This window comes from Protomyctophum parallelum, assembly GCF_964188405.1.
Source record: "Protomyctophum parallelum genome assembly, chromosome: 22".
NCBI lineage: Eukaryota > Metazoa > Chordata > Actinopteri > Myctophiformes > Myctophidae > Protomyctophum > Protomyctophum parallelum.
The window spans coordinates 32,019,936-32,044,898 of record NC_139714.1 but is presented as its reverse complement, the minus strand read 5'-3'; the positions used below and the strand labels follow the sequence as shown (position 1 = coordinate 32,044,898).

General features: G+C 46.0%; 1 protein-coding gene across 1 annotated transcript in view; it reads left to right on the top strand.

Annotated features, from left to right (window-relative positions):
* The window catches only part of LOC310853693 (plexin-B2-like), a 280,087-nt gene that overhangs the window by 195,701 nt on the left and 59,423 nt on the right, over positions 1-24,963 (top strand). The window contains 11 exon segments of the mRNA XM_083758088.1: positions 1,561-1,645; positions 2,741-2,879; positions 5,374-5,528; positions 6,593-6,772; positions 9,373-9,504; positions 12,048-12,148; positions 12,764-12,890; positions 20,858-21,023; positions 21,436-21,544; positions 21,925-22,033; positions 23,643-23,744. Of these exon segments, the coding sequence (XP_083614214.1) occupies positions 1,561-1,645; positions 2,741-2,879; positions 5,374-5,528; positions 6,593-6,772; positions 9,373-9,504; positions 12,048-12,148; positions 12,764-12,890; positions 20,858-21,023; positions 21,436-21,544; positions 21,925-22,033; positions 23,643-23,744 (1,405 nt within the window).

Genomic DNA, 24,963 nt, shown 5'->3' with positions numbered 1-24,963 from the left:
CTGCAATGTCCTACATTCCTATCCTGGTGGAGACCTGTGCCCAGAAGGGCACTTTTTCTAGTTTCAACTCTTTTCATATCAAGGTCCATTATGTGTTGGCCCATTTGAGCCACGGGGCCATCATTTGTTGAGATGTAGCCTCTCGGATCAAAGACTTGGAATATGTTGTTGTCATTGGATAAGATTGTGTCTTGTATTGATGTGGTACCATAGGAGAGATAACAGGCAAAATATCAAATTCGTCTCCATTCTGTATTTGTGTAGACTTCTTTGTTAATTAAGTAATGCAGATGTTTGTCATGACCGCGCTGCCGCAGTAAATGAAAGATTCAAAGACAATTCACTGTGAATGTTTATGGTCATAGTGGTCCATTCGTCCGCCCGTACTAATAATGGGTCAGCCTATAAGATCTTGGTTGGATATGAAACCTTGATATCTGCGGTAAATATTTAGCTACAGTACTGTACGCTTTCTTTTCAAATGACCCCAAAAGTCAATCAAATAAAATAGCTGATCTACAACCGCACAACGCGTCATCATGCGACACATTGTAGCTCTGCTATTTCCACAATTTCCCCAAACAATTCAAATATATATAAAATTAAAAAAAGAAAACTAAACTACCACATTCCGCTTTAAAGGTATATTCAGTGATTTCACTCAAAAAAAAACCTTAGGTTTCGTTTTTGGCTGGGACCTAAGCCTTTCATCCAATCAGGATAGAGAGCCAAAAACGAAACCTACGTTTTTTTGACCCCCAGGGGTTAACTGGGGACAGGGAGGAACTCCTTATATGGTCAGCACACTCTATAGTAGAGAGGATTATCACAACAAAACAAAAGAATAAGTGATATTTTAATTAAGTGAAATCACTGGATATACCTTTAACCCATATATGTCAAACTCAAGGCCCGGGGGCCAAATCAGGCCCGTGAATGAATTATCTTTGGCCCGCGGGATGATATTTAATTAGTATTAGAACTGGCCCTCTGGTGTATTGCACGGACCACCATAATACTACAAGTCCCACAATGCACTGCGAGTGCATTGTCACGTATCGAGGGCCCACAAGCGCAAGCATGCGTCTTCTCTTCACTAGTATTGATCAGCAGTGTTGTTCACTTGTTGTCAACTTTCAGCTACCCCTCTCCCCAAAAATGGCCCGTGTGTTTAAACACAGTCCGGCCCTCGACTTGTACCAATTTCTATATTTTGGCCCTCTGTGTATTTGAGTTTGACATCCCTGCTTTAACCCATTCTGAACGGGCACCAATTTTGGTGTTAGCATCATGTCGTGCTTTACCTATTGAAAAAATAGCAGATCTACAAGCTCATATCGCGCCACCGAGTGGCGCGATATGAGCTTGTAGGTCTGCTATTAGAACGACTGACATTTTTTTGAATCTGATCTCTGGTCAGAATGGGTTTAATCAGACCAGTGTGTGTCCAGTGGGAAACCTCGTATGAATCTGATCTCAGGTCAGAATGGGTTAAAAACCAATCAAAACTAAATTGTAATTGAAAAAGGAATGACTAATATAAAACATCTTGATGTGCAGGATGTGTGAAGTGGATTCCTCCTACTACTCCTATACGGAGCTGCAGCTGAACTGTAGTTCTACCAACAAATACAACAAAGTGCAGGTGAGAGGTTTTATTTGTTATTATTATCCTTGAAGATAAAATCAAGTTCTTATTATGTTATGTTATCTCTCATGTTTATTTTAAAGGGATTGTGACATAAAAAAAAGGTTTTGGAATTGTTCTTATTTTTTTTAGGTTTTCTAATCTCAATTGCACCCAAAAAACATGAACTTTTAACATTCAGTACATTTTCTGTGATCTGGGGTTTTCTGGCTCAAACGGGTGCTCTGATTTGCCGGCAGTAAGTGACATCACTTACTGCAAATCCCATATATGTCAATGGGATTTGCCAGCAGATGTCACTGTTTTCACTGTGTTGCCTGTTTTCATTGTAGCTCAAAAGGCTTCCAAACCCCAAAGAAAACTTCAGACCACAGAAAATCCACTGAATGTTCAAAGTTCAGGTTTTTTGGGTGTAATTGAGGTCATAAAACCTAAACGAAAAAAGAAAGAAATAAATAAATGAAAATGAATGTCATAAAACCTTTAATATGGAATTATCTGCCTCTCTATGTCTATTCAATTTACTTCCGTTGTGTGGCTTCCCCTGCCGCTGTACTCCTGAGTTTAAACATACTGTAGGTTGATGATGATTCTCTCTCCCTCCATCCATATACTTCTCTCTCTCTCTCTCTCTCTTTCCCTCTCCCTCTCCCTCTCCCTCTCCCTCTCCCTCTCTCTCTCTCTCTCTCTCTCTCTCTCCCTATCTCTCCCTCTCCCTCTCTCTCCCTCTCCCTCCCTCTCCCTCTCCCTCTCCATCTCCCTCTCCCTCTCCCTCTCCCTCTCCCTCTCCCTCTCCCTCTCCCTCTCCCTCTCCCTCTCCCTCTCCCTCTCCCTCTCCCTCTCCCTCTCCCTCTCCCTCTCCCTCTCCCTCTCCCTCTCTCCCTCTCCCTCTCCCTCTCCCTCTCCCTCTCCCTCTCCCTCTCCCTCTCCCTCTCCCTCTCCCTCTCCCTCTCCCTCTCCCTCTCCCTCTCCCTCTCCCTCTCCCTCTCCCTCTCCCTCTCCCTCTCCCTCTCCCTCTCCCTCCCTCTCTCTCTCTCTCTCTCTCTCTCTCTCTCTCTCTCTCTCTCTCTCTCTCCCTCTCTCTCTCTCCAGGCTGCATATGTAGCAGCACCAGGTGAAGCTCTCTCCAGGAACATGACATCATCAGGTCGCTACGGTGACGTTTCTCCGTCGGATAAAGTTCTGTTCATCGTCTTCAGTTCTGACGAGGACGCGTCCAGTTCCGCCATGTGTGCGTACATCTCCTACTACTAATCGTTAAAATAATCCATGGGGCTTAATTAATCAGAATCATTTTAGTCACAAAAAAATCACACCCGTGTCATGTCATCATCATGACTATTTGCTCAGACATATTATATTAAAAATATACAAAACAAGTGGGTAAATAAAAATGAAAAAGGGGGGGGGGGGGGAGAGATGGCCAATGACTATGCAGAAAATACTACCGCAAAGTAATAATAATAATAATAATAATAAAACTTTATTTGTATAGCACCTTTCATGACATGAAATGCAGCTCAAAGTGCTTTACAGAACAATGGAGAATAAAAAGCAAAAGCAAGGCAACGACATTAAAAAACAAGCAGTAATGCAGTACAGTGAGGACATGAAAAACAAAAAATAAAAGATCAATTAAAAGCAATGTTGTAGAAGTGGGTCTTGAGCTGAGCTTTAAAAATGTCTACAGAGGCTGCCTGACGAAGGTACAGTGGGAGCTTGTTCCATGCCGACGGCCCGTAGAAGCAAAAAGCTGCTTCCCCGTATTTTTTAGTTGCCATTTTTTTGGGCAAAGCGAGCAGGCCGGCGGTGGAAGACCTTAGGGGGCGGTTTGGGACATATTTAGGCAGGCAGTCATGTAGGTAGGAAGGTGCGAGACCATTGAGAGCTTTATAGAGTAGGTTAGAAACGGTTGCCAAACTCTGGTATATTTCTGAGTGGAGCCCCTGGTCGTATGTTTAAGTTCTTCGAGCTTGAGATGTGACATGACGTACAATTCTCCATTCATTGTCAATGGGAATTCAATGTTTGATTCAGACGAAGGTTGTGGGGCGCTGGCCCCATCCTACATCCATCTTTTAGTTACCGTCCACAACCTTCGTCAGCCACTCAAAATATATTAGAATGTTCTCTGTGGATTTGTTAATTTAAACCCTCTAACACCCGCATTAATTTCTACTTGCAAAAACTAGATTTCAACCTTACTACTACTTTGTACTACTAGGACTAAGACTAAAAAATATGTTAAAAAAAATAAAAAAATAAAGTTTGATGAAAAATTTATAATAATTATATAATAATATAATAAATTAATAATTTACATTTTGGGGATATCTTTCACAATAATGAATAAAACATGTTCTAGACATTCTAATGATCACAAAAAAACATATATTACAATTATTTTACCTACTTTTATTAGGGTTAAAGGTCAAAAGTCTTAGGTAAAAAAATGTCCAGACATTTTTAATTTGTGTGAATTTCAGCCTCTGTGGGGGGTATTTATATGCAAATATCATGACCAATGGCATTGAAATGGCATTGCAATGAACATCACTGATGACGTTTAGGTGAAAAAAATAACAGAAAAAAAAAAAAAAAAAGTAATTAAATAAAATAAAATTGTTGCTAAAAAGCAACGCTGGGTCTTAGAGGGTTAAAAAAGCGCACTTGTGTGAAGTGAGGGGCGCTCTTCATCGTCATACATCTTCATACATCATCACGTGTGTTTAGAAAAGCCCATTTGAGGGAGTTCCAGGGGGTCCCCAGCTAAATGATAGTTTAGAACCAAATGGACCCTTATGGGTCTGTAACTCTGAGAGTGTACAAATGGAACCAAATGGACCCTAAACAGGTCCATTTGTACACTCTCAGAGTTAAATTAACATTAATTTTACAATATAAATTGGGGGTCCCAGAGATAGAAATGCTATTGAATGGGCGTCCGTACGTAGACCACTGCATGTCAAACTGGGGGTCCTTGAAATCACTATAGAGCTAAAAAAAAACACTAAATCACTAAAAAAATCTTCTTTTATGGGGGTCCCTGGCATCATCATCGTAAAAATCTTCTTTTCAAATGGGGGTCCGAGGGGCTAACGGGTGTCAATTTGTCAAAAACGTGACAAAGTTTGGGAACCACTGCTTTTGAAACACTGCTTTTTACAGTTTACAATTTACAATTTAGGCATTTAGCAGACGCTCTTAATCCAGAGCGACTTACATTTAAGCAAGAACAAAAGCATGGGAATACATCACATAAAAACATTTATCATGAAACATGCGTAAGCTAAGAAAGTAACAGTGGAATATCTATATAATGAAACTATACATACACTATACATATAAACTATACATATTTACTACTATGCTATACATATGTACTATGGCGTGCTATGACTATATACAATACAATTATAGTGCTGTCTACATAACATGCTATAAGTCTGTATCAAATGCTATCTAAGTCAACAGAAATGCTATCTAAGGGGGTGGGGTAAGTGCTATGGGCCATGATGGAGTCTTGAAAAGGTGGGTTTTCAGGCTACGGCGGAAGATTGGGAGTGATGCTGCAGTTCTGACTGCAATGGGAAGTGCATTCCACAGTTTTGGAGCCAGAAGGGAGAAGAGTCTGGGACGTGTGGAGCGTTGTCCCGGCGTTTTTAGTGAGGGTACTTCCAGCTTCCCTGCGTTGGCTGATTTTTCCTTGTGTTCCCCCTCTGCAGGTATGTACCCGCTGCGTGCCGTCAACCAGAGGCTGGTGCAGATCATCGGAGCCTGCTACAGCGACAACGGCAACATCCACGGCAAGCCCGCTGTCTACTCGCCTTATTCCTCCAAGTCTGACGATCTGTGTGGTCAATCCAACAGTCCGCCGCAGGTGTGTGTGTGTGTGTGTGTGTGTGTGTGTGTGTGTGTGTGTGTGTGTGTGTGTGTGTGTGTGTGTGTGTGTGTGTGTGTGTGTGTGTGTGTGTGTGTGTGTGTGTGTGTGTGCGTCTGAAACGACCTTAACCCATTCTGACCTGAGATCAGATTCATACGAGGTTTCCCACTGGACACACACTGGTCTGATTAAGGCAGTGGTTCTCAACTTATCCTGCATCAGGGCCCACTTGTAAAAGCATTTGCACGCACGCACGCACGCACGCACGCACGCACGCACGCGCGCACGCACGCAAATGCTTTTTCAAGTGTGCCCTGATGCAGGATAAGTTGAGAACCACTGCCTTAAGGTCGTTTCAGACACTCCCCCCTGTCAGGTGAAAAGAAGCGACTTGGACTCCTCATGCATTTAAGGAAGCATGAGGTCAGTGCGTTGCTCTCCCCAGGTTGGCAGAGGGAGAGCAGCGCCCAGGACAGACAGTGGATTGTCAGTAAATTGTCAGAATATTGTCAGTGAGAAAAGAGGGCATCTGCAAAGGTAAATCCTAGTCAGATTCTTATTTTATTTTTTTTTACAATGAAAAGAAGTGTCTAAAAGGGAACAAGTGTCAACAAAAGGCAAGAATTAGCAAGGCTAAACCGTGAAAAGAACCTTGGGGGAAACAACAAGTATTTCCATAAAAGAAAACAGGAAAAGTACAGGAAAGCCTGAAGTGCTGGAATGGTACATCTGTAACTACATCTGTAACTGTACATCTCTGCCAGGGGCGGCGGTGGCTCAGGGGTAGAGTGCCTGGATGGTAACCGTAAGGTTGCCAGTTCGAACCCGGGCTCCCCCAGAGTTACTGTCGAAGTGTCCTTGAGCAAAGACACTGAACCCCTAATTGCTCCCGATGTGCTAGTTGGTGCCTTGCATGGTTTCCGCTGCCATCGGTGTATGAATGTGTGTGTGAATGGGTGAATGTAATGCACAATCTCTGTAAAGCGCCTTGGATAAAGGCGCTATATAAATGCACCATTTACCATTTACCATTTGCCATGTGTGTTTGTGACCTCCACCAGAAAGACATGGCTGCGCTGTACAAGTGCGGTGCAGAGTTCCTGCCCTCGCCGCTGGCCAGCAAGGCGGAGTTCGCCCTGGCCACCGAGCCCACGCTGGTCCGAAAGAGTCACATGACGGCCGTGGCTGTCGCCGTGGAGACGGAGCACGCCGTGGCGTTCCTGGGAACGACCACCGGAGAGGTGACGTCATCATCACGCCTGACTCTGGTCTTATGGCGCTCTCTCTCTCTCTCTCTCTCTCTCTCTGTGTGTCTGTCTCTCTCTCTCCGTCTCTGTCTTTCTGTGTGTCTGTCTTTTTGTGTCTGTCTCTTCTTTCTTTCTTTCTTTCTTTCTTTCTTTCTTTCCCAAACGTTCTCAGTTTTATTTAATATTTACTATAGAGGTTCCTTTCATCTATATGCCATCAAGCCTTGATAGCGATTACTCTTCATTTAAAGGACCACTTCACCACTTTTCAACCTATCTTCATATAATAGGTCCTCACTAATAATCATGATAAAATGGCACGATTTCTTTCTACTCAGTCTGTGTCTCATAGGAGGGCTGTGGGCAGTTTAGAAACCGTCTTCCAGTGACATCATCATTAGGCAGATTCTTTTTTAAACAAGATTTTCTTACAAAAATGTTTAGATTTTCATTATCGTGAGAACGATGGCTTCCCTTTTAGCATTGCAACTTTTCAAGACTAGAAAGCCGTCAGTTTTTATTAGCTTGTATTCCCCATCGATGATGTCACTGGAAGACGGTTTCTGAACTGCCCACAGCCCTCCTATGAGACACAGACCGAGTAGAAAAAAATTGCGCCATTTTTTCAAGATTATTAGTGAGGACCTATTATATGAAGATAGGTTGAAAAGTGGTGAAGTGGTCCTTTAAGCATTTAGTATTAGTCACCACCCTCCCTGTCACCCTACCATAAATCGCTTTGATTGGCTAACCAACTCTGGAAGTTTTGTTTCAGAGTTCATATAGTTTTAGTTTTCCAATTCCATAAATAACTCTTTTTGTGCTAGTACAGTAGAATTTCAATGTCGTATCCTCAAAAAACTCATATTTTTATGTCCTTCCCATTTTGTTTTCTTCAATCGTTCTTTTGGTCCATCATAATTTTTCTCTCTCATTTCTGTTCTAATCTACTGCCCGCAGCCCGCCTCTCTGTAATTTCTTCTATGTATTTATTGTGCATATTTGTGCTAAATAATTTACTGTACATTTCATTGTGTGGCTCAAGTAGCTCGTCTGACAGAAGGCAGAGAAACCCATTGAATGATAACTAAACCCATTGAATGCTAAATAAACCCATTGAATGCTAACTAAACCCATTGAATGCTAACTAAACCCATTGAATGCTAACTAAGCACATTCGTTTCCTGATTAGTTGTTTTGGTACTTCAGGTGTTGAATGCACATCTGGTTTGTCTGCAGTGGTACACTGTGGTGGACAGTAACAAAGTACATTTACTTGAGTACTTTACTTGAGTTTTTGTATTTTGGGATACCCACTGTATGACTTTCACTTCAATACATTTAACCCATTCTGACCTGAGATCAGATTCTAAAAATGTCTATTACATCCTGACAGTTTCATTATTAACCCATTCTGACCTGAGATCAGATTCTAAAAGTGTCTTCGATTTTTCAAAAATAGCAGACCTACAAGCTCGTATCGCGCCACTCGGTGGCGCGATATGAGCTTGTAGATCTGCTATTTTTCAATAGCTAAAGCACAACATGATGCTGACACCAAAATGGGTGCCCGTTCAGAATGGGTTAAAAGACTAGCCCTTACCTGTTGTGAGATATTGCCCCCCCCCCCCCCCCCCCCCCCCCCCATTGTGGCATTTTCGCATTTTTAATTCACAAATAAATTCATTATTAATCAATAATTTGTTAAATTGAAAAAAAAATGGCTTCGTTAAGACCTCCATATTACTATGGTCAATGCCTGTGTGAAAAGTGGGAGTGATTGGTGCAGGCAGTGAGGAGCTACGGTTTCTGACACACAGACACACATTCATATATAGTATGAAGTATGATATGATAGTATGAGGATATTATGATAGTATGATGATAGTATGATGATGATGATAGTATGATAGTATGATGATGATGATAGTATGATAGTATTATGATAGTATGATAGTATTATGATAGTATGATAGTATGATAGTATGATAGTATGATGTTATGATGATGATGATGATGCTGAATGTTTGACTATTGTACATTATGAATGAACTACTTAAAGGGACACTTCACCCTTTTTGCAAAAACATATATGTTAATGACGTTAAGAAGCTTTAGAACACTTTCCTGGGGGTATTTATGTGTGTAATATGTGGTTTTAGATATTTTAGATTGTAGCAGTGAGCCTGTTGTCTCTGATGTCATGGACACTGGGCTCACTTCCTTCCTGGACTACATGTTGTCTCAGTAAGACAGCTCTCCCCCTATCCACAAGGAGGAGCAGTGCACCAAATAATTATGGGATTTGTAGTCCAGGAAGGTAGTGAGCCCAGTGTCCATGACATCAGAGACAACAGGCTCACTGCTACAATCTAAAATAACTAAAACCACATATTACACACATAAATACCCCCAGGAAAGTGATCTAAAGCTTCTAAACGTCATTAACATATATTTTTTTGCAAAAAGGGTGAAGTGTCCCTTTAAGGGTAAGCCATATTTCAAATTGACAACAACTACTACCATCTACTACTACTACTACTACTAATAATAATAATAATATATATTTTTTTAATTTTTGTACTTTTCTCCAGGTGTTGAAGGTGCATCTGTCCTCTAGTCCAGAGGTGTACAGCCGCTCGGGTCGTGTGACCGGGGAGAAGGTCAACAAGAACCTGCTGTTTGACGCCAGCTTCCAACATCTGTACATCACCACTGAGAAGAAGGTACAGTTAATTATGTAACATCTGTATATCCCTACTACAGTAATAACTAACATCTGTATATTCCTACAGTTAACACTCTTAGATATCGCTGCCAAAGCAGCGATATCTCAGGTCTAAAGCTTTATATCAAAATCAACCGGCTAGTGCTAAAAACAACCCGTAGCCCTGTCCAGGTTGCTAGGCTTTGATTGATTGATTGATTGAAATATTTATTAACAGTTTGTATAATTTACAGTACATTTCAAGCACAAACTCAATACAAAGACTGTTAACTGTGAGTGGACGACCCAATTAAGCATTACACTTGTTTACAACAGGGTCCACATTGTTCAATTCATCAAAACATTTAAAGACATACAGACATTTAGAGACATACAAATAGACATTTCTATGTACAGAACAGGAATTCATCATATGGGAAACAAAAGGGGAAAAGATACATATACAGTGAGGGGAGATGGGGTGGGGATTCAGATTTTACAGAGGCCAGTTTTGAATTGCAGCCGTCCGTAGGTGCCCTTTAAGAGCGGTTTTGAAGGAGTCAAGGGATTCGCATGTCTTAATGACTGTTGGTAGGGCGTTCCACATTTTGGTGGCATAGGAGCGAAAATAATTTAGTCCCTTGTTTGTGCCGTCTCACCATGCATGTTTGTGAAAACCTTTATGTTGCCACGCATGTGGACAAGGTCGACAAGATCGCAGAAAAAGTAGCAACACCGTAATGTAGAAATATTCTGTCTGTCTGTCTGTCTGCCCGCCCGCCCGTCTGTCTGTCTGTCTGTCTGTCTGTCTGTCTGTCTGCCCGCCCACCCACCCGCCCGCCCGTCTGTCTGTCTGTCTGTCTGTCTGTCTGTCTGTCTGCCCGCCCACCCGCCCGTCCGTCCGTCCGTCCGTCTGTCTGTCTGCCATGCAATCGATTCAGAAAGGAGTGAATTACACCGCCGCTCTTCTGCAAAAGCTATTTACTCTGATCAAGTCCTGCATCAATACCCTCTCTCTCTCTCGCCCTCCGTCACATTTATATTTATTAGACTCTTGTCTTCGCTGTGTGTCATCGGAGAGAGGTGAATTTATCCCCTTGGCCGGGTTGCAAAATTGTAAATCAAAAGGCAGAGATGACCCTCACTGCACAGCGAAACATGATTAGTTGTGATAAATAAAAAATGGCTGCCATTGACTGTGTGGCGCATAGAGCGAGTTTGATGGGCTGATGCAAGGCTACAGCACTGACGATGAGTCACCATGCGACACTGCCTCGCCATGTGCTCCACCGTTACCGCTCTACATCAGTTCATCCATGTCAGGGTTTTTCAAAGTGGGTGCCATCATGGCACCCTAGGGAATTCATGAATATCACCATAGGGAATATCACCCTAGGGAATTCATGAATATCACCATAGGGAATATCACCCTAGGGAATTCATGAATATCACCATAGGGAATATCACCCTAGGGAATTCATGAATATCACCATAGGGAATATCACCCTAGGGAATTCATGAATATCACCATAGGGAATATCACCCTAGGGAATTCATGAATATCACCATAGGGAATATCACCCTAGGGAATTCATGAATATCACCATAGGGAATATCACCCTAGGGAATTCATGAATATCACCATAGGGAATTCATGAATATCACCATAGGGAATTCATGAATATCACCCTAGGGAATTCATGAATATCACCCTAGGGAATTCATGAATATCACCCTAGGGAATTCATGAATATCACCTCAGTTTTACTACTCAGACCCGCGGCTATGTAGCACATAGTGGAATGGAATTGAGTTTCAACTATATACTGTATAGTGTATACTGTACCTGCTGCGTTCCTCAGATCTCTTCAACAAAGATATTTACAGGGGTGCCTTATTGAGCCAAAAAATGTTTGAGAACCACTGCTCTACATAACCCATTCTGACCTGAGATCAGATTCATACGAGGTTTCCGCCGGACACACACTGGTCCTGATGAACCCATTCTGACCTGAGATCAGATTCTAGAAATGTCAAAAATAGCAGACCTACAAGCTCGTATCGCGCCACTCGGTGGCGCGATACGAGCTTGTAGATCTGCTATTTTTCAATAGCTAAAGCATAACATGATGCCGACACCAAAATGGGTGCCCGGTCAGAACCTTCATCTAAAGACTTGAGGACAATAAATATACATTTGTAAGTTGGGGACCTCAGGCCGGCAGTGGCTCAGCAGAATCGGAAAGGCTCCTGGTTCGATCGCCAGCTTCTACTGTACACGCTTAGAACATGCTAGAGCCTTCTCTCATGTGGGGTCCCTGGCATATCTTTTCAAATGGGGGTCCGCGGGCTAATTGGTGTCAATGTGGGGGTCCTTGACATGCAAAAGGTTTGGGGGAACCCACTGTACTAATGCAGCACTAATGATGTCCCCCACTGAACCCACTGTACTATGAACCCACTGTACTATGAACCCACTGTACTAATGCAGCACTAATGATGTCCCCGTAGATCACTGTACTGAACCACTGTACTAATGCAGTACTAATGATGTCCCCGTAGATCACCATGGTGCCTGTCCAGGAGTGTCACCTGAAGACCACCTGTGACTCATGTGTGTCCATGAAAGACCCCTACTGTGGCTGGTGTGTGCTGGAGGGCCGGTGAGTGTGTGTGTGTGCGTGTGTGTGTGTGTGTGTGTGTGTGTGTGTGTGTGTGTGTGTGTGTGTGTGTGTGTGTGTGTGTGTGTGTGTGTGTGTGTGTGTGTGCGTGTGCGTGTGTCTCAATGTAATTTGGAGCTTTAAAGGTATATTCAGTGATTTCACTTAATTCAAATATCACTTATTTTTTTGTTTTGTTGTGATAATCCTCCCTACTATAGAGTGTGCTGGCCATATAAGGAGTTCCTCCCTGTCCCCAGTTAACCCCTGGGGGTCAAAAAACCTTAGGTTTAGTTTTTGACTCTCTATCCTGATTGGATGAAAGGCTTAGGTCCCAGCCAAAAACGAAACCTAAGGTTTTTTTGAGTGAAATCACTGAATATACCTTTAACCCTTAGACCCAGCCACCCTATTCTGGGCGGCACATTCGGCAAAATTAGCCGAACTATACAAGCTCAGAACATGTCGAAATATGGAGCAGTGTGCGCTTGTAGATGGGCTATTTTCCAGGGGAAAAGCAGCCTGTGGGCCCCCGTGGGCCCCTGTGGGCCCCCCTGTGGGCCCCTGCGGTGCTCTCCAGTCGACGAATGAAATATAAATGGTGGGTTTGTTGCACAGGTGTACCAGGAAGCAGGAGTGCGATAGGTGGATGGAGGAGAACACCTGGCTGTGGTCGCCCAATCAGCAGTGCGTTCAGATCCAGGCCTACAGCCCGCCCAACATCAGCTGCAAGAAGACACGACAGGTAACTACACTGTGTGTGTGTGTGTGTGTGTGTGTGTGTGTGTGTGTGTGTGTGTGTGTGTGTGTGTGTGTGTGTCTGTGTCTGTGTCTGTGTGTGTGTGTGTGTGTGTGTGTGTGTGCCCACTGCCTGCGTGTGTGTGCAAGCAGATGTCTTTGTTACATTCGTATACAGTCGCAATATAATTACAATACATTTATATTCAAAAGCAGAAAAGTTCATGTGTGGCGTCGGAGTTGGATGTCAGCATGTGTTCAGCCTCAGTTGCTCTGTGTGTGTGTGACTGTGTGTGTTTGTGTGTGTGTGTGTGTGTGCGCGTGTGCTCGTGTGTGTAAAAGTGAGAGAGCCTAAGCATATTTTTTGTGTAACCTTCTCTTGGGTAGAATTCCCCCCCGAGCCAAGTTCATTCTTGCTGAGCTGGGCTTAATTTCGACAAGTTCACTCTCCCCGAACTTCTTTTCTGTTCGGATAGTGGCTTCTGTTAATAGTCTGTGTGCAGAGGGCCTCCCACCGGAGTCTGGACGCCAGGGTCACACAGGAAGAATGCAAAACAGTCCAATTTTACTGATGCCCTGAATAACAATGAACATAATTATTCCCCGCCGGTGGCTTCATGGCTTTGACTCGGAGGCAGATGTAAATCTCACCGGATTCGCACGGAAGTTAACTGCAAGTGCACTCTCTGACTGTATGAACGCACGCACGCACGCACTGCACGCACGCACGCAAGCACACACTGCATGCACGCGCCGTACGCGCAAGCCGCACGTGCGCACACAGTGTGCGCCTTCGGATTCTAAAAGCGGCCGGCTCAACCTCCCGAGCCACTGTTGTCCAAACCGTAAAAAACAACCATTTATTTATCTTGTGAATGCGAGGAAAATGGTCTTCACAATGTCTATTTCCCAAGTTTCACTTTACTTTCATTTGACTCTCACATGTATAGTATAGTACAGAATTAGCACAACACCCCATACATCCCATTCAATTCAATGCAATTAATTTAGGGCTTATGGTAGGGGAAATAGCCAATAAGGAGCTTTTGCACAAAATAACACCTGGACCTCTTTGATGGGGACGTAACAACCACAAAGAAAGGTAAGAAAGCCTTTTAGTATGGAATTCTCCTTTAAAGTACTGCAGTAGCAGTTAGGGGTTAAGTGCCTTGCTCATGGACAGATAAACCAGTGGGTAAACCGGTGACCTTCTGTTTACCAGAGAGCCTCTGACCCACTGACCAGTGGTGGAAAGTAACTAAATACATGTACTTAAGTACTGTACTTGAGTAAACTGTTGAGGTATTTGTACTTTACTTGAGTATATCCAAATTCCTGCTTCTCGGATCCAAATATTGCACTGTACTCCACTACATTTATTTGAAAACTTTAGTTACTTATACCGGTAGTAAACTTTGTAGATTTTAATTAGTATTACAACACATACCCTAACCACTTCAGCCATATATATTTCGGCCATTTGAAAATGGTCACATTGTGTCGTGATGCATTGTGAGCTCGTGGATTTGCTATTTTCAAAAGATGTTTAAATACATTTGAAAACTTGAAATGGCACATTGAAATGTTGAATGTACTTTGAAACATTGAAACATTGAATGTACTTTTAGTACATTCAAGTACATTTTGATGCCAAAACCTTTGTACTTTTACTCAAGTACGTTTTGAAGGGGCATTATGGTCTAAGTAGCAACTAGATGAGCCACCCCCCAAATAAGGGTACACACAAAATAAAAAACACAATTTAACTAAAAGAATTACATAATGTGTCATACCTTCCATGACGAAGTCAGATTAGTCTGTTCTGACCTGAGATCAGATTCTAAAAATGTCTTCTACATCCTGACAGTTTTCTGATAAAGCCATGTTTCTATATGTCAGTCGTTCTTCGATTTTTCAAAAAATAGCGTAGCGCGCCACTCGGTGGCGCGCTACGCTATTGTAGATCTGCTCTTTTTCAATAGCTAAAGCATGACGTAATTAATGCTAACACCAAAAAGGGGTTCCCGCCCCCAGAATGGGTTAGTCTGTTTCGCACTGCAAGGACGTTGTCAGCTTGTAGAGCGTTTGTTTTGACCGTGCCATGCCCCCCCGGCGCACAGCAACGCATAAATCCAGCCGCAGCAGCGGTGCAGAACCCAAGGATGCGCCGACCTGATCAAAGGACTCGTTCTCAGAAAAGTCGATACGTTCCTTTAAGATGCACGTCACGCGGCTGAGCAGGATGAGCCACTATCCACCCCCGCCCTGTGTGTGTGTGTGTGTGTGTGTGTGTGTGTGTGTGTGTGTGTGTGTGTGTGTGTGTGTGTGTGTGTGTGTGTGTGTGTGTGTGTGTGTGTGTGTGTGTGTGTGTGCGTGTGCGTGTGCGTGTGTACTGTAGCACACAACAGATTGTTTTAGTTATCAGTCGTGACAGGCCGTGGACGTGAAGAGACACCTAGACAAAAAACAAGAGCCCGCGCGCGTGTGTGTGCGCGCGTGTGTGCGTGCGTGCGTGCGTGTGTGCGTGCGTGCTGCTATACATGTGCGGGTCATATGTGCCCCAGTATTGACGAATAGAGAAATAGACAATTTTCTGTCCTTATAGAGAAATGGCTGCTCTAAAATTCGTAGGTTTAGGCGTGCAATTAGGTTAGATTAGATTGTGGTTAGGATTAATTAGACCTTTTAGGTTTAGGGGTTAGGGTTGGAGTTCATATGTATACTGTTCATACTTATTGTCGGCAGGCAGGCCAGACAGACAGACAGACAGAAGTGACAGACAGACAGAAGTGACAGACAGACAGAAGTGACAGACAGACAGAAGTGACAGACAGACAGAAGTGGCAGACAGACAGAAGTGGCAGACAGACAGAAGTGGCAGACAGACAGAAGTGACAGACAGACAGAAGTGACAGACAGACAGAAGTGACAGACGGGTCATCAGAGAGTAATGAGGTGTGTGCGTGTTTTAACTACACACTGGAATGGTAATTACCACCACTGCTCTCTGCTCACACACATGGACTCTGTCATGCACACACACACACACACACACACACACACACACACACACACACACACACACTAGTCCCCCCTAAAAAGAACAGATATGAGACAGATATAATATCGATATATCGTGATATACAATATATCGTTACATGCCTATTAACTAAGACACTGGGCTCAAGCTATCCAACTCCCCCCCCCCCCCCAACACCTAAGGCAAGATACAGATCCTCTAGACTATAACGGTACGTTTTAACAGCTGGAGGACCTTAGAGACCAACGGCGAGCGTCGCTTGAATTTCATTGGCTATCGCCCACTATCGCCGGGCGACGTCGCCCCAAAGATGAATTATTTTAATCTTTTCGGCCGACGTTTTGCCGACGTCCCATTTAGAAATAATGCACTTCCGGAAAATTGGTCTGGCTGTCGCCCACAGCCCACTGACAGCTCCCTGTCCCTGTCGCCCACAGCCCCACAGCCCACTGACAGCTCCCTGTCGCCCACAGCCCACTGACAGCTCCCTGTCGCCCACAGCCCACTGACAGCTCCCTGTCGCCCACAGCCCACTGACAGCTCCCTGTCGCCCACAGCCCACTGACAGCTCCCTGTCGCCCACAGCCCACTGACAGCTCCCTGTCGCCCACAGCCCACTGACAGCTCCCTGTCGCCAACAGCCCACTGACAGCTCCCTGTCGCCCACAGCCCACTGACAGCTCCCTGTCGCCCACAGCCCACTGACAGCTCCCTGTCGCCCACAGCCCACTGACAGCTCCCTGTCCCTGTCGCCCACAGCCCACTGACAGCTCCCTGTCGCCAACAGCCCACTGACAGCTCCCTGTCGCCCACAGCCCACTGACAGCTCTCTGTCCCTGTCGCCCACAGCCCACTGACAGCTCCCTGTCCCTGTCGCCCACAGCCCACTGACAGCTCCCTGTCCCTGTCGCCCACAGCCCACTGACAGCTCCCTGTCCCTGTCGCCCACAGCCCACTGACAGCTCCCTGTCCCTGTCGCTCACAGCCCACTGACAGCTCCCTGTCGCCCACAGCCCACTGACAGCTCCCTGTCGCCCACAGCCCACTGACAGCTCCCTGTCCCTGTCGCCCACAGCCCACTGACAGCTCCCTGTCGCCCACAGCCCACTGACAGCTCCCTGTCGCCCACAGCCCACTGACAGCTCTCTGTCGCCCACAGCCCACTGACAGCTCCCTGTCGCCCACAGCCCACTGACAGCTCTCTGTCGCCCACAGCCCACTGACAGCTCCCTGTCCCTGTCGCCCACAGCCCCACAGCCCACTGACAGCTCCCTGTCCCTGTCGCCCACAGCCCCACAGCCCACTGACAGCTCCCTGTCCCTGTCGCCCACAGCCCCACAGCCCACTGACAGCTCCCTGTCGCCCACAGCCCCACAGCCCACTGACAGCTCCCTGTCCCTGTCGCTCACAGCCCACTGACAGCTCCCTGTCGCCCACAGCCCACTGACAGCTCCCTGTCGCCCACAGCCCACTGACAGCTCCCTGTCCCTGTCGCCCACAGCCCACTGACAGCTCCCTGTCGCCCACAGCCCACTGACAGCTCTCTGTCGCCCACAGCCCACTGACAGCTCCCTGTCGCCCACAGCCCACTGACAGCTCTCTGTCGCCCACAGCCCACTGACAGCTCCCTGTCCCTGTCGCCCACAGCCCCACAGCCCACTGACAGCTCCCTGTCCCTGTCGCCCACAGCCCCACAGCCCACTGACAGCTCCCTGTCCCTGTCGCCCACAGCCCACTGACAGCTCTCTGTCCCTGTCGCCCACAGCCCCACAGCCCACTGACAGCTCTCTGTCGCCCACAGCCCACTGACAGCTCCCTGTCCCTGTCGCCCACAGCCCCACAGCCCACTGACAGCTCTCTGTCCCTGTCGCCCACAGCCCCACAGCCCACTGACAGCTCCCTGTCCCTGTCGCCCACAGCCCACTGACAGCTCTCTGTCCCTGTCGCCCACAGCCCCACAGCCCACTGACAGCTCTCTGTCGCCCACAGCCCACTGACAGCTCCCTGTCCCTGTCGCCCACAGCCCCACAGCCCACTGACAGCTCCCTGCTAATACAGGACATCGTCATTACAGATACTTTACACATAGTATTCAATCTTGGTACAGTAGCTCTTGAGATGTCAGATGCAGCTTATTGGCCTGTCCTTTCCTGACGACATAATTATGATCCAAGATATTTGAATTCCTCTGTTTCTTTTGATCATGTCACCGCCGTCTTTAATCTGAAGCAGGCGTTCTGTCTTTTTTGGCATTCAGCAATTAGGCCAACTTTGGCTGCTGACGCAGCATGCAACACCACAGTCCGTATGAATCAGGCTTAACCCATTAAGACATGGAACGCATATTTGTCACCTTAACTTTTAACCACTTTAACCATTATTTTATACTTTAGCTATTTTCAAAAAATGTCTTTGAAATATATATATTCTTTCACAGCAAACGTTTAAGTCATATCTTTGCTTCTCGAGGGTCCCCTCCGAAAAACATATTTTCAGGTCAGCGGCCAATTGCATTTTTGGAGTCTTTGACATGAAATAGTTTGAGAAGCACTGATATAGAAATATATGTTTATCAGAAAAGTGGGGGAAAAAAAGGATTTAGAAGATTATTATTTTGTAGTTCTAGTCTCAAGTCTCAATGGGTTCATGTTTCAGAAGAAGACGGAATGCTGACAGCTTCCTGGAGGGCTCGTTGGTTTGTAGACGGGGTGTCTTAGTTTTCACTCACGGAGTTTGGTTTGTGGAGAGGTTACAGTGGAAGAATACTACCCTGCACAGTAGATTCATATGGAATGTTAGCCTCTCCCTACGCTCATTCTGTAGCTCCGAGATGAGGTCACACACTGGGCCTCTCCCACCGCGTTTCAGAAACGATTTTGACACATGAGAGATGTTCTTTGTACCTGCCAAGCCAATGTCAACGGTACGACTGACAGCTGTGCGTCAGGCGCGACATATAATGGCTTGGAGAATGTGCTGCCTGAGAGTGAACAAATACAACCAAATACAAACAGTCCATTTCTATTTCCATCAGAGTTTATTATTATTATTATTTGGTTCCATTTGTAGTAGGCTAAGGCTACACTGTCCGTTACAGAGTCACCTCGACAGATCCTGTTTCTCTCTCTCTCTCTCTCTCTCTCTCTCTCTCTCTCTCTCTCTCTCTGTGATCAGGTAGAGATCGTGGTGCCCGCTCTGCCCAGGGTAGGGGCGATGTTTAACCCATTCTGACCTTCGATTAAAAAAAAATTGCAGACCTACAAGCTCGTATCGCGCCACTCGGTGGCGCGATATGAGCTTGTAGATCTGCTATTTTTCAATAGCTAAAGCATAACATGATGCTGACACCAAAATGGGTGCCCGTTCAGAATGGGTTAAAACTCTCTCTCTCTCTGTGATCAGGTAGAGATCGTGGTGCCCGCTCTGCCCAGGGTAGGGGCGATGTTTAAAACTCTCTCTCTCTCTGTAATCAGGTAGAGATCATGGTGCCCGCTCTGCCCAGGGTAGGGGCGATGTTTAAAACTCTCTCTCTCTCTCTCTGTGATCAGGTAGAGATCGTGGTGCCCGCTCTGCCCAGGGTAGGGGCGATGTTTAAAACTCTCTCTCTCTCTGTGATCAGGTAGAGATCATGGTGCCCGCTCTGCCCAGGGTAGGGGCGATGTTTAAAACTCTCTCTCTCTCTCTCTGTGATCAGGTAGAGATCATGGTGCCCGCTCTGCCCAGGGTAGGGGCGATGTTTAAAACTCTCTCTCTCTCTGTGATCAGGTAGAGATCGTGGTGCCCGCTCTGCCCAGGGTAGGGGTGATGTTTAAAACTCTCTCTCTCTCTCTGTGATCAGGTAGAGATCGTGGTGCCCGCTCTGCCCAGGGTAGGGGCGATGTTTAAAACTCTCTCTCTCTCTGTGTGATCAGGTAGAGATCATGGTGCCCGCTCTGCCCAGGGTAGGGGCGATGTTTAAAACTCTCTCTCTCTCTCTGTGATCAGGTAGAGATCATGGTGCCCGCTCTGCCCAGGGTAGGGGCGATGTTTAAAACTCTCTCTCTCTCTCTGTGATCAGGTAGAGATCATGGTGCCCGCTCTGCCCAGGGTAGGGGCGATGTTTAAAACTCTCTCTCTCTCTCTGTAATCAGGTAGAGATCATGGTGCCCGCTCTGCCCAGGGTAGGGGCGATGTTTAAAACTCTCTCTCTCTCTCTGTGATCAGGTAGAGATTGTGGTGCCCGCTCTGCCCAGGGTAGGGGCGATGTTTAAAACTCTCTCTCTCTCTGTGATCAGGTAGAGATCGTGGTGCCCGCTCTGCCCAGGGTAGGGCGATGTTTAAAACTCTCTCTCTCTCTCTCTGTGATCAGGTAGAGATCGTGGTGCCCGCTCTGCCCAGGGTAGGGGCGATGTTTAAAACTCTCTCTCTCTCTCTCTGTGATCAGGTAGAGATTGCGGTGCCCGCTCTGCCCAGGGTAGGGGCGATGTTTAAAACTCTCTTTCTCTCTCTCTGTGATCAGGTAGAGATCGTGGTGCCCGCTCTGCCCAGGGTAGGGGCGATGTTTAAAACTCTCTCTCTCTCTCTGTGATCAGGTAGAGATCGTTGTGCCCGCTCTGCCCAGGGTAGGGGTGATGTTTAAAACTCTCTCTCTCTCTCTGTGATCAGGTAGAAATCGTGGTGCCCGCTCTGCCCAGGGTAGGGGCGATGTTTAAAACTCTCTCTCTCTCTCTGTGATCAGGTACAGATCGTGGTGCCCGCTCTGCCCAGGGTAGGGGCGATGTTTAAAACTCTCTCTCTGTGATCAGGTAGAGATCGTGGTGCCCGCTCTGCCCAGGGTAGGGGCGATGTTTAAAACTCTCTCTCTCTCTCTGTGATCAGGTAGAGATCGTGGTGCCCGCTCTGCCCAGGGTAGGGGCGATGTTTAAAACTCTCTCTCTCTCTCTCTCTGTGATCAGGTAGAGATCATGGTGCCCGCTCTGCCCAGGGTAGGGGGGATGTCCCAGTACACCCTGCAGTGCATCTTCGGCTCTGTGAGCAGCAGTCCGGCCATGATGACGAACAGCCGGGTCACCTGCTCCCTGCCTGACCCCGAGGACATCCCGCCCACCCCTGACCTCCAGGGTAGGTTGTCACGCAGCACACTAGCATGGATGTTGATGTCAATAAAAAAGTCACACCTGTGTGAACCGAGTGGTGTAACTCCCCCCTCTCTCTCTCTCTCTCTCTGTCTCTCTCTCTCTCTCTCTCTCTCTCTCTCTCTCAATTCAATTCAATTCAATTCAACAGGCTTTATTGGCATGACGTTTTACAAGTGTTGCCAAAGCACAATCACAGATATGACAAACAACAACATAACAACATAATATCAATGACATGAAAAAATAAATAAATAAAAATAATATAAAATAAAGCAGGTGGTGCAGAAAATAAAACATGGCATACTGTATGTGTTGCAAAAATTGGATGTACATGTAGCTGCTGCACGATATGGACAAATTTACATGTCTGTCTGTCTGTCTGTCTGTCCGTCCAGATTATGTATCTGTCACAGTGAAGGTGCTGGTGAACGACATCGAGGTGACCTCGGGTCAATACCACTTCTACAACTGTGCTGCTACGGTCCGGAAGAGCCCCAACACGCCGTAAGAAACGCACGCACGCCTTACACATTACACAGATAATTGCGATCAGCGATTTAATTGTGTTTTTGGTCATTGGAAATTGGAACATTGTGTGAATTGAAATTACAATTCCGTTTGACATTTAGGTTTCGTAATAAAAAGTGCACAGGGCAGATATGACAAATAACTGAAATACAGTATACCATGAAATTATTGGCCTTTTTAATACACGTTATACTTTAAGAAATGGCGGAAATAGCTGATCTACAAGCTTACAACGTGTCACGAAGATACACGCATACAGTGTGTACACACACACACACACACACACACACACACACACACACACACACACACACACACACACATTGTGGCCTCAGTGTGTTCATGTGTGTTTCCAGGTGCATATCCTGTGTGACCAGTGAGTGGGGGTGTCAGTGGAACGCCAGGGAGCACAGCTGTAGTGACGAGGACGAGTCCTCTGACACACACATCATCAAACCACAACAGGTAGCTGTGCGTGCGTGTGTGCATGTGTGTGTGCGTGTGTGCATGTGTGTGTGCGTGTGTGCATGTGTGTGTGCGTGCTAAACGCCTGAGCTGACATTTTTGGCTCTGCGGGTTAATGTCAAGCTGAGCCATGGTTTACACCTCGGGGTCAATCAAGGACTCTCTCTCTCTCTCTCTCTCTCTCTCTCTCTCTCTCTCTCTCTCTCTCGCTCTCGCTCTCGCTCTCGCTCTCGCTCTCGCTCTCTCACCAACCAACCAACCAACCAACCGGTGGAAAAGGTGTCCCAGTGGGTCTGGACCCATATGTGGGTCACGACCATAGACTGTAAAATAAAATCTGGACAAAGCGTTCTCCGGGTCTGATATGGACGTAAGATGAAGCCTGTCAGTCATTGAACTGTAAATCGCCATCTTTCTAGATCCGTTTGGGCCCAGCTGGCCCATTGGCTGGCCCAGACAACGAGGCGGGACTTCCCCCCGTCTTCTTCGTTGGTTTTTATTTTTACTCAACTTTATTTAAATTTTCCATTTTTTAAATAAATGGGACCATAATTTTCCAAAAATAATATTACGACGTGAGAAATGAGACTTTAAACTACTAGTGACTGGAAGCAGAAAGTATTCATGACCATGTTTATTAAGCTAATACAGTATAGGTGTAATGACAGCGCCACAACAGGCCATTATATGAACTTTCAGGAAGTTCCGATTTCCTTAGTGGCTTCACAAAATATTTGTCTGACTCTGACTTGTCTGGGTCCCGGACAAACGTCTAATCTCTCTTTTGGGTCTCGACCTGAACTGTTTGGGAAACACTGCTCTACACAGCACTCACTCTGCTCTACACAGAACTCACTCTGCTCTACACAGAACTCACTCTGCTCTACACAGAACTCACTCTGCTCTACACAGAACTCACTCTGCTCTACACAGCACTCACTCTGCTCTACACAGAACTCACTCTGCTCTACACAGAACTCACTCTGCTCTACACAGAACTCACTCTGCTCTACACAGAACTCACTCTGCTCTACACAGAACTCACTCTGCTCTACACAGAACTCACTCTGCTCTACACAGAACTCACTCTGCTCTACACAGAACTCACTCTGCTCTACACAGAACTCACTCTGCTCTACACAGAACTCACTCTGCTCTACACAGAACTCACTCTGCTCTACACAGAACTCACTCTGCTCTACACAGAACTCACTCTGCTCTACACAGAACTCACTCTGCTCTACACAGAACTCACTCTGCTCTACACAGAACTCACTCTGCTCTACACAGAACTCACTCTGCTCTACACAGAACTCACTCTGCTCTACACAGAACTCACTCTGCTCTACACAGAACTCACTCTGCTCTACACAGAACTCACTCTGCTCTACACAGAACTCACTCTGCTCTACACAGAACTCACTCTGCTCTACACAGAACTCACTCTGCTCTACACAGAACTCACTCTGCTCTACACAGAACTCACTCTGCTCTACACAGAACTCACTCTGCTCTACACAGAACTCACTCTGCTCTACACAGAACTCACTCTCACACTGTTTTTAAAGCTGTCTAATGGTGTGGTTTGTCATTGTGTTGCTCTCACCAGTCTGCCAGTTGTCCTCAGTTTGGCTCTCCAGAACCGCTGCTCATCCCAGTGGGCTTCAGGATCCCCGTCAACTTCCAGGGGAAGAACCTGGACATGTACCAGGTGAGTCAATCTGACCCTGGTTCAGTTCTGTATGAATGGACATGGATGTACCAGGTGAGTCAATCTGACCCTGGGTCAGTTCTGTATGAATGGACATGGATGTACCAGGTGAGTCAATCTGACCCTGGGTCAGTTCTGTATGAATGGACATGGATGTACCAGGTGAGTGAATCTGACCCTGGTTCAGTTCTGCATGAATGGACATGGATGTACCAGGTGAGTCAATCTGACCCTGGTTCAGTTCTGTATGAATGGACATGGATGTACCAGGTGAGTGAATCTGACCCTGGTTCAGTTCTGCATGAATGGACATGGATGTACCAGGTGAGTCAATCTGACCCTGGTTCAGTCTGTATGAATGGACATGGATGTACCAGGTGAGTCAATCTGACCCTGGTTCAGTTCTGTATGAATGGACATGGATGTACCAGGTGAGTCAATCTGACCCTGGTTCAGTTCTGTATGAATGGACATGGATGTACCAGGTGAGTCAATCTGACCCTGGTTCAGTTCTGTATGAATGGACATGGATGTACCAGGTGAGTGAATCTGACCCTGGTTCAGTTCTGTATGAATGGACATGGATGTACCAGGTGAGTCAATCTGACCCTGGTTCAGTTCTGTATGAATGGACATGGATGTACCAGGTGAGTCAATCTGACCCTGGTTCAGTTCTGTATGAATGGACATGGATGTACCAGGTGAGTCAATCTGACCCTGGGTCAGTTCTGTATGAATGGACATGGATGTACCAGGTGAGTGAATCTGACCCTGGTTCAGTTCTGTATGAATGGACATGGATGTACCAGGTGAGTCAATCTGACCCTGGTTCAGTTCTGTATGAATGGACATGGATGTACCAGGTGAGTCAATCTGACCCTGGTTCAGTTCTGTATGAATGGACATGGATGTACCAGGTGAGTGAATCTGACCCTGGTTCAGTTCTGCATGAATGGACATGGATGTACCAGGTGAGTGAATCTGACCCTGGTTCAGTTCTGTATGAATGGACATGGATGTACCAGGTGAGTCAATCTGACCCTGGTTCAGTTTCTGTATGAATGGACATGGATGTACCAGGTGAGTCAATCTGACCCTGGTTCAGTTTCTGCATGAATGGACATGGATGTACCAGGTGAGTGAATCTGACCCTGGTTCAGTTTCTGTATGAATGGACATGGATGTACCAGGTGAGTGAATCTGACCCTGGTTCAGTTTC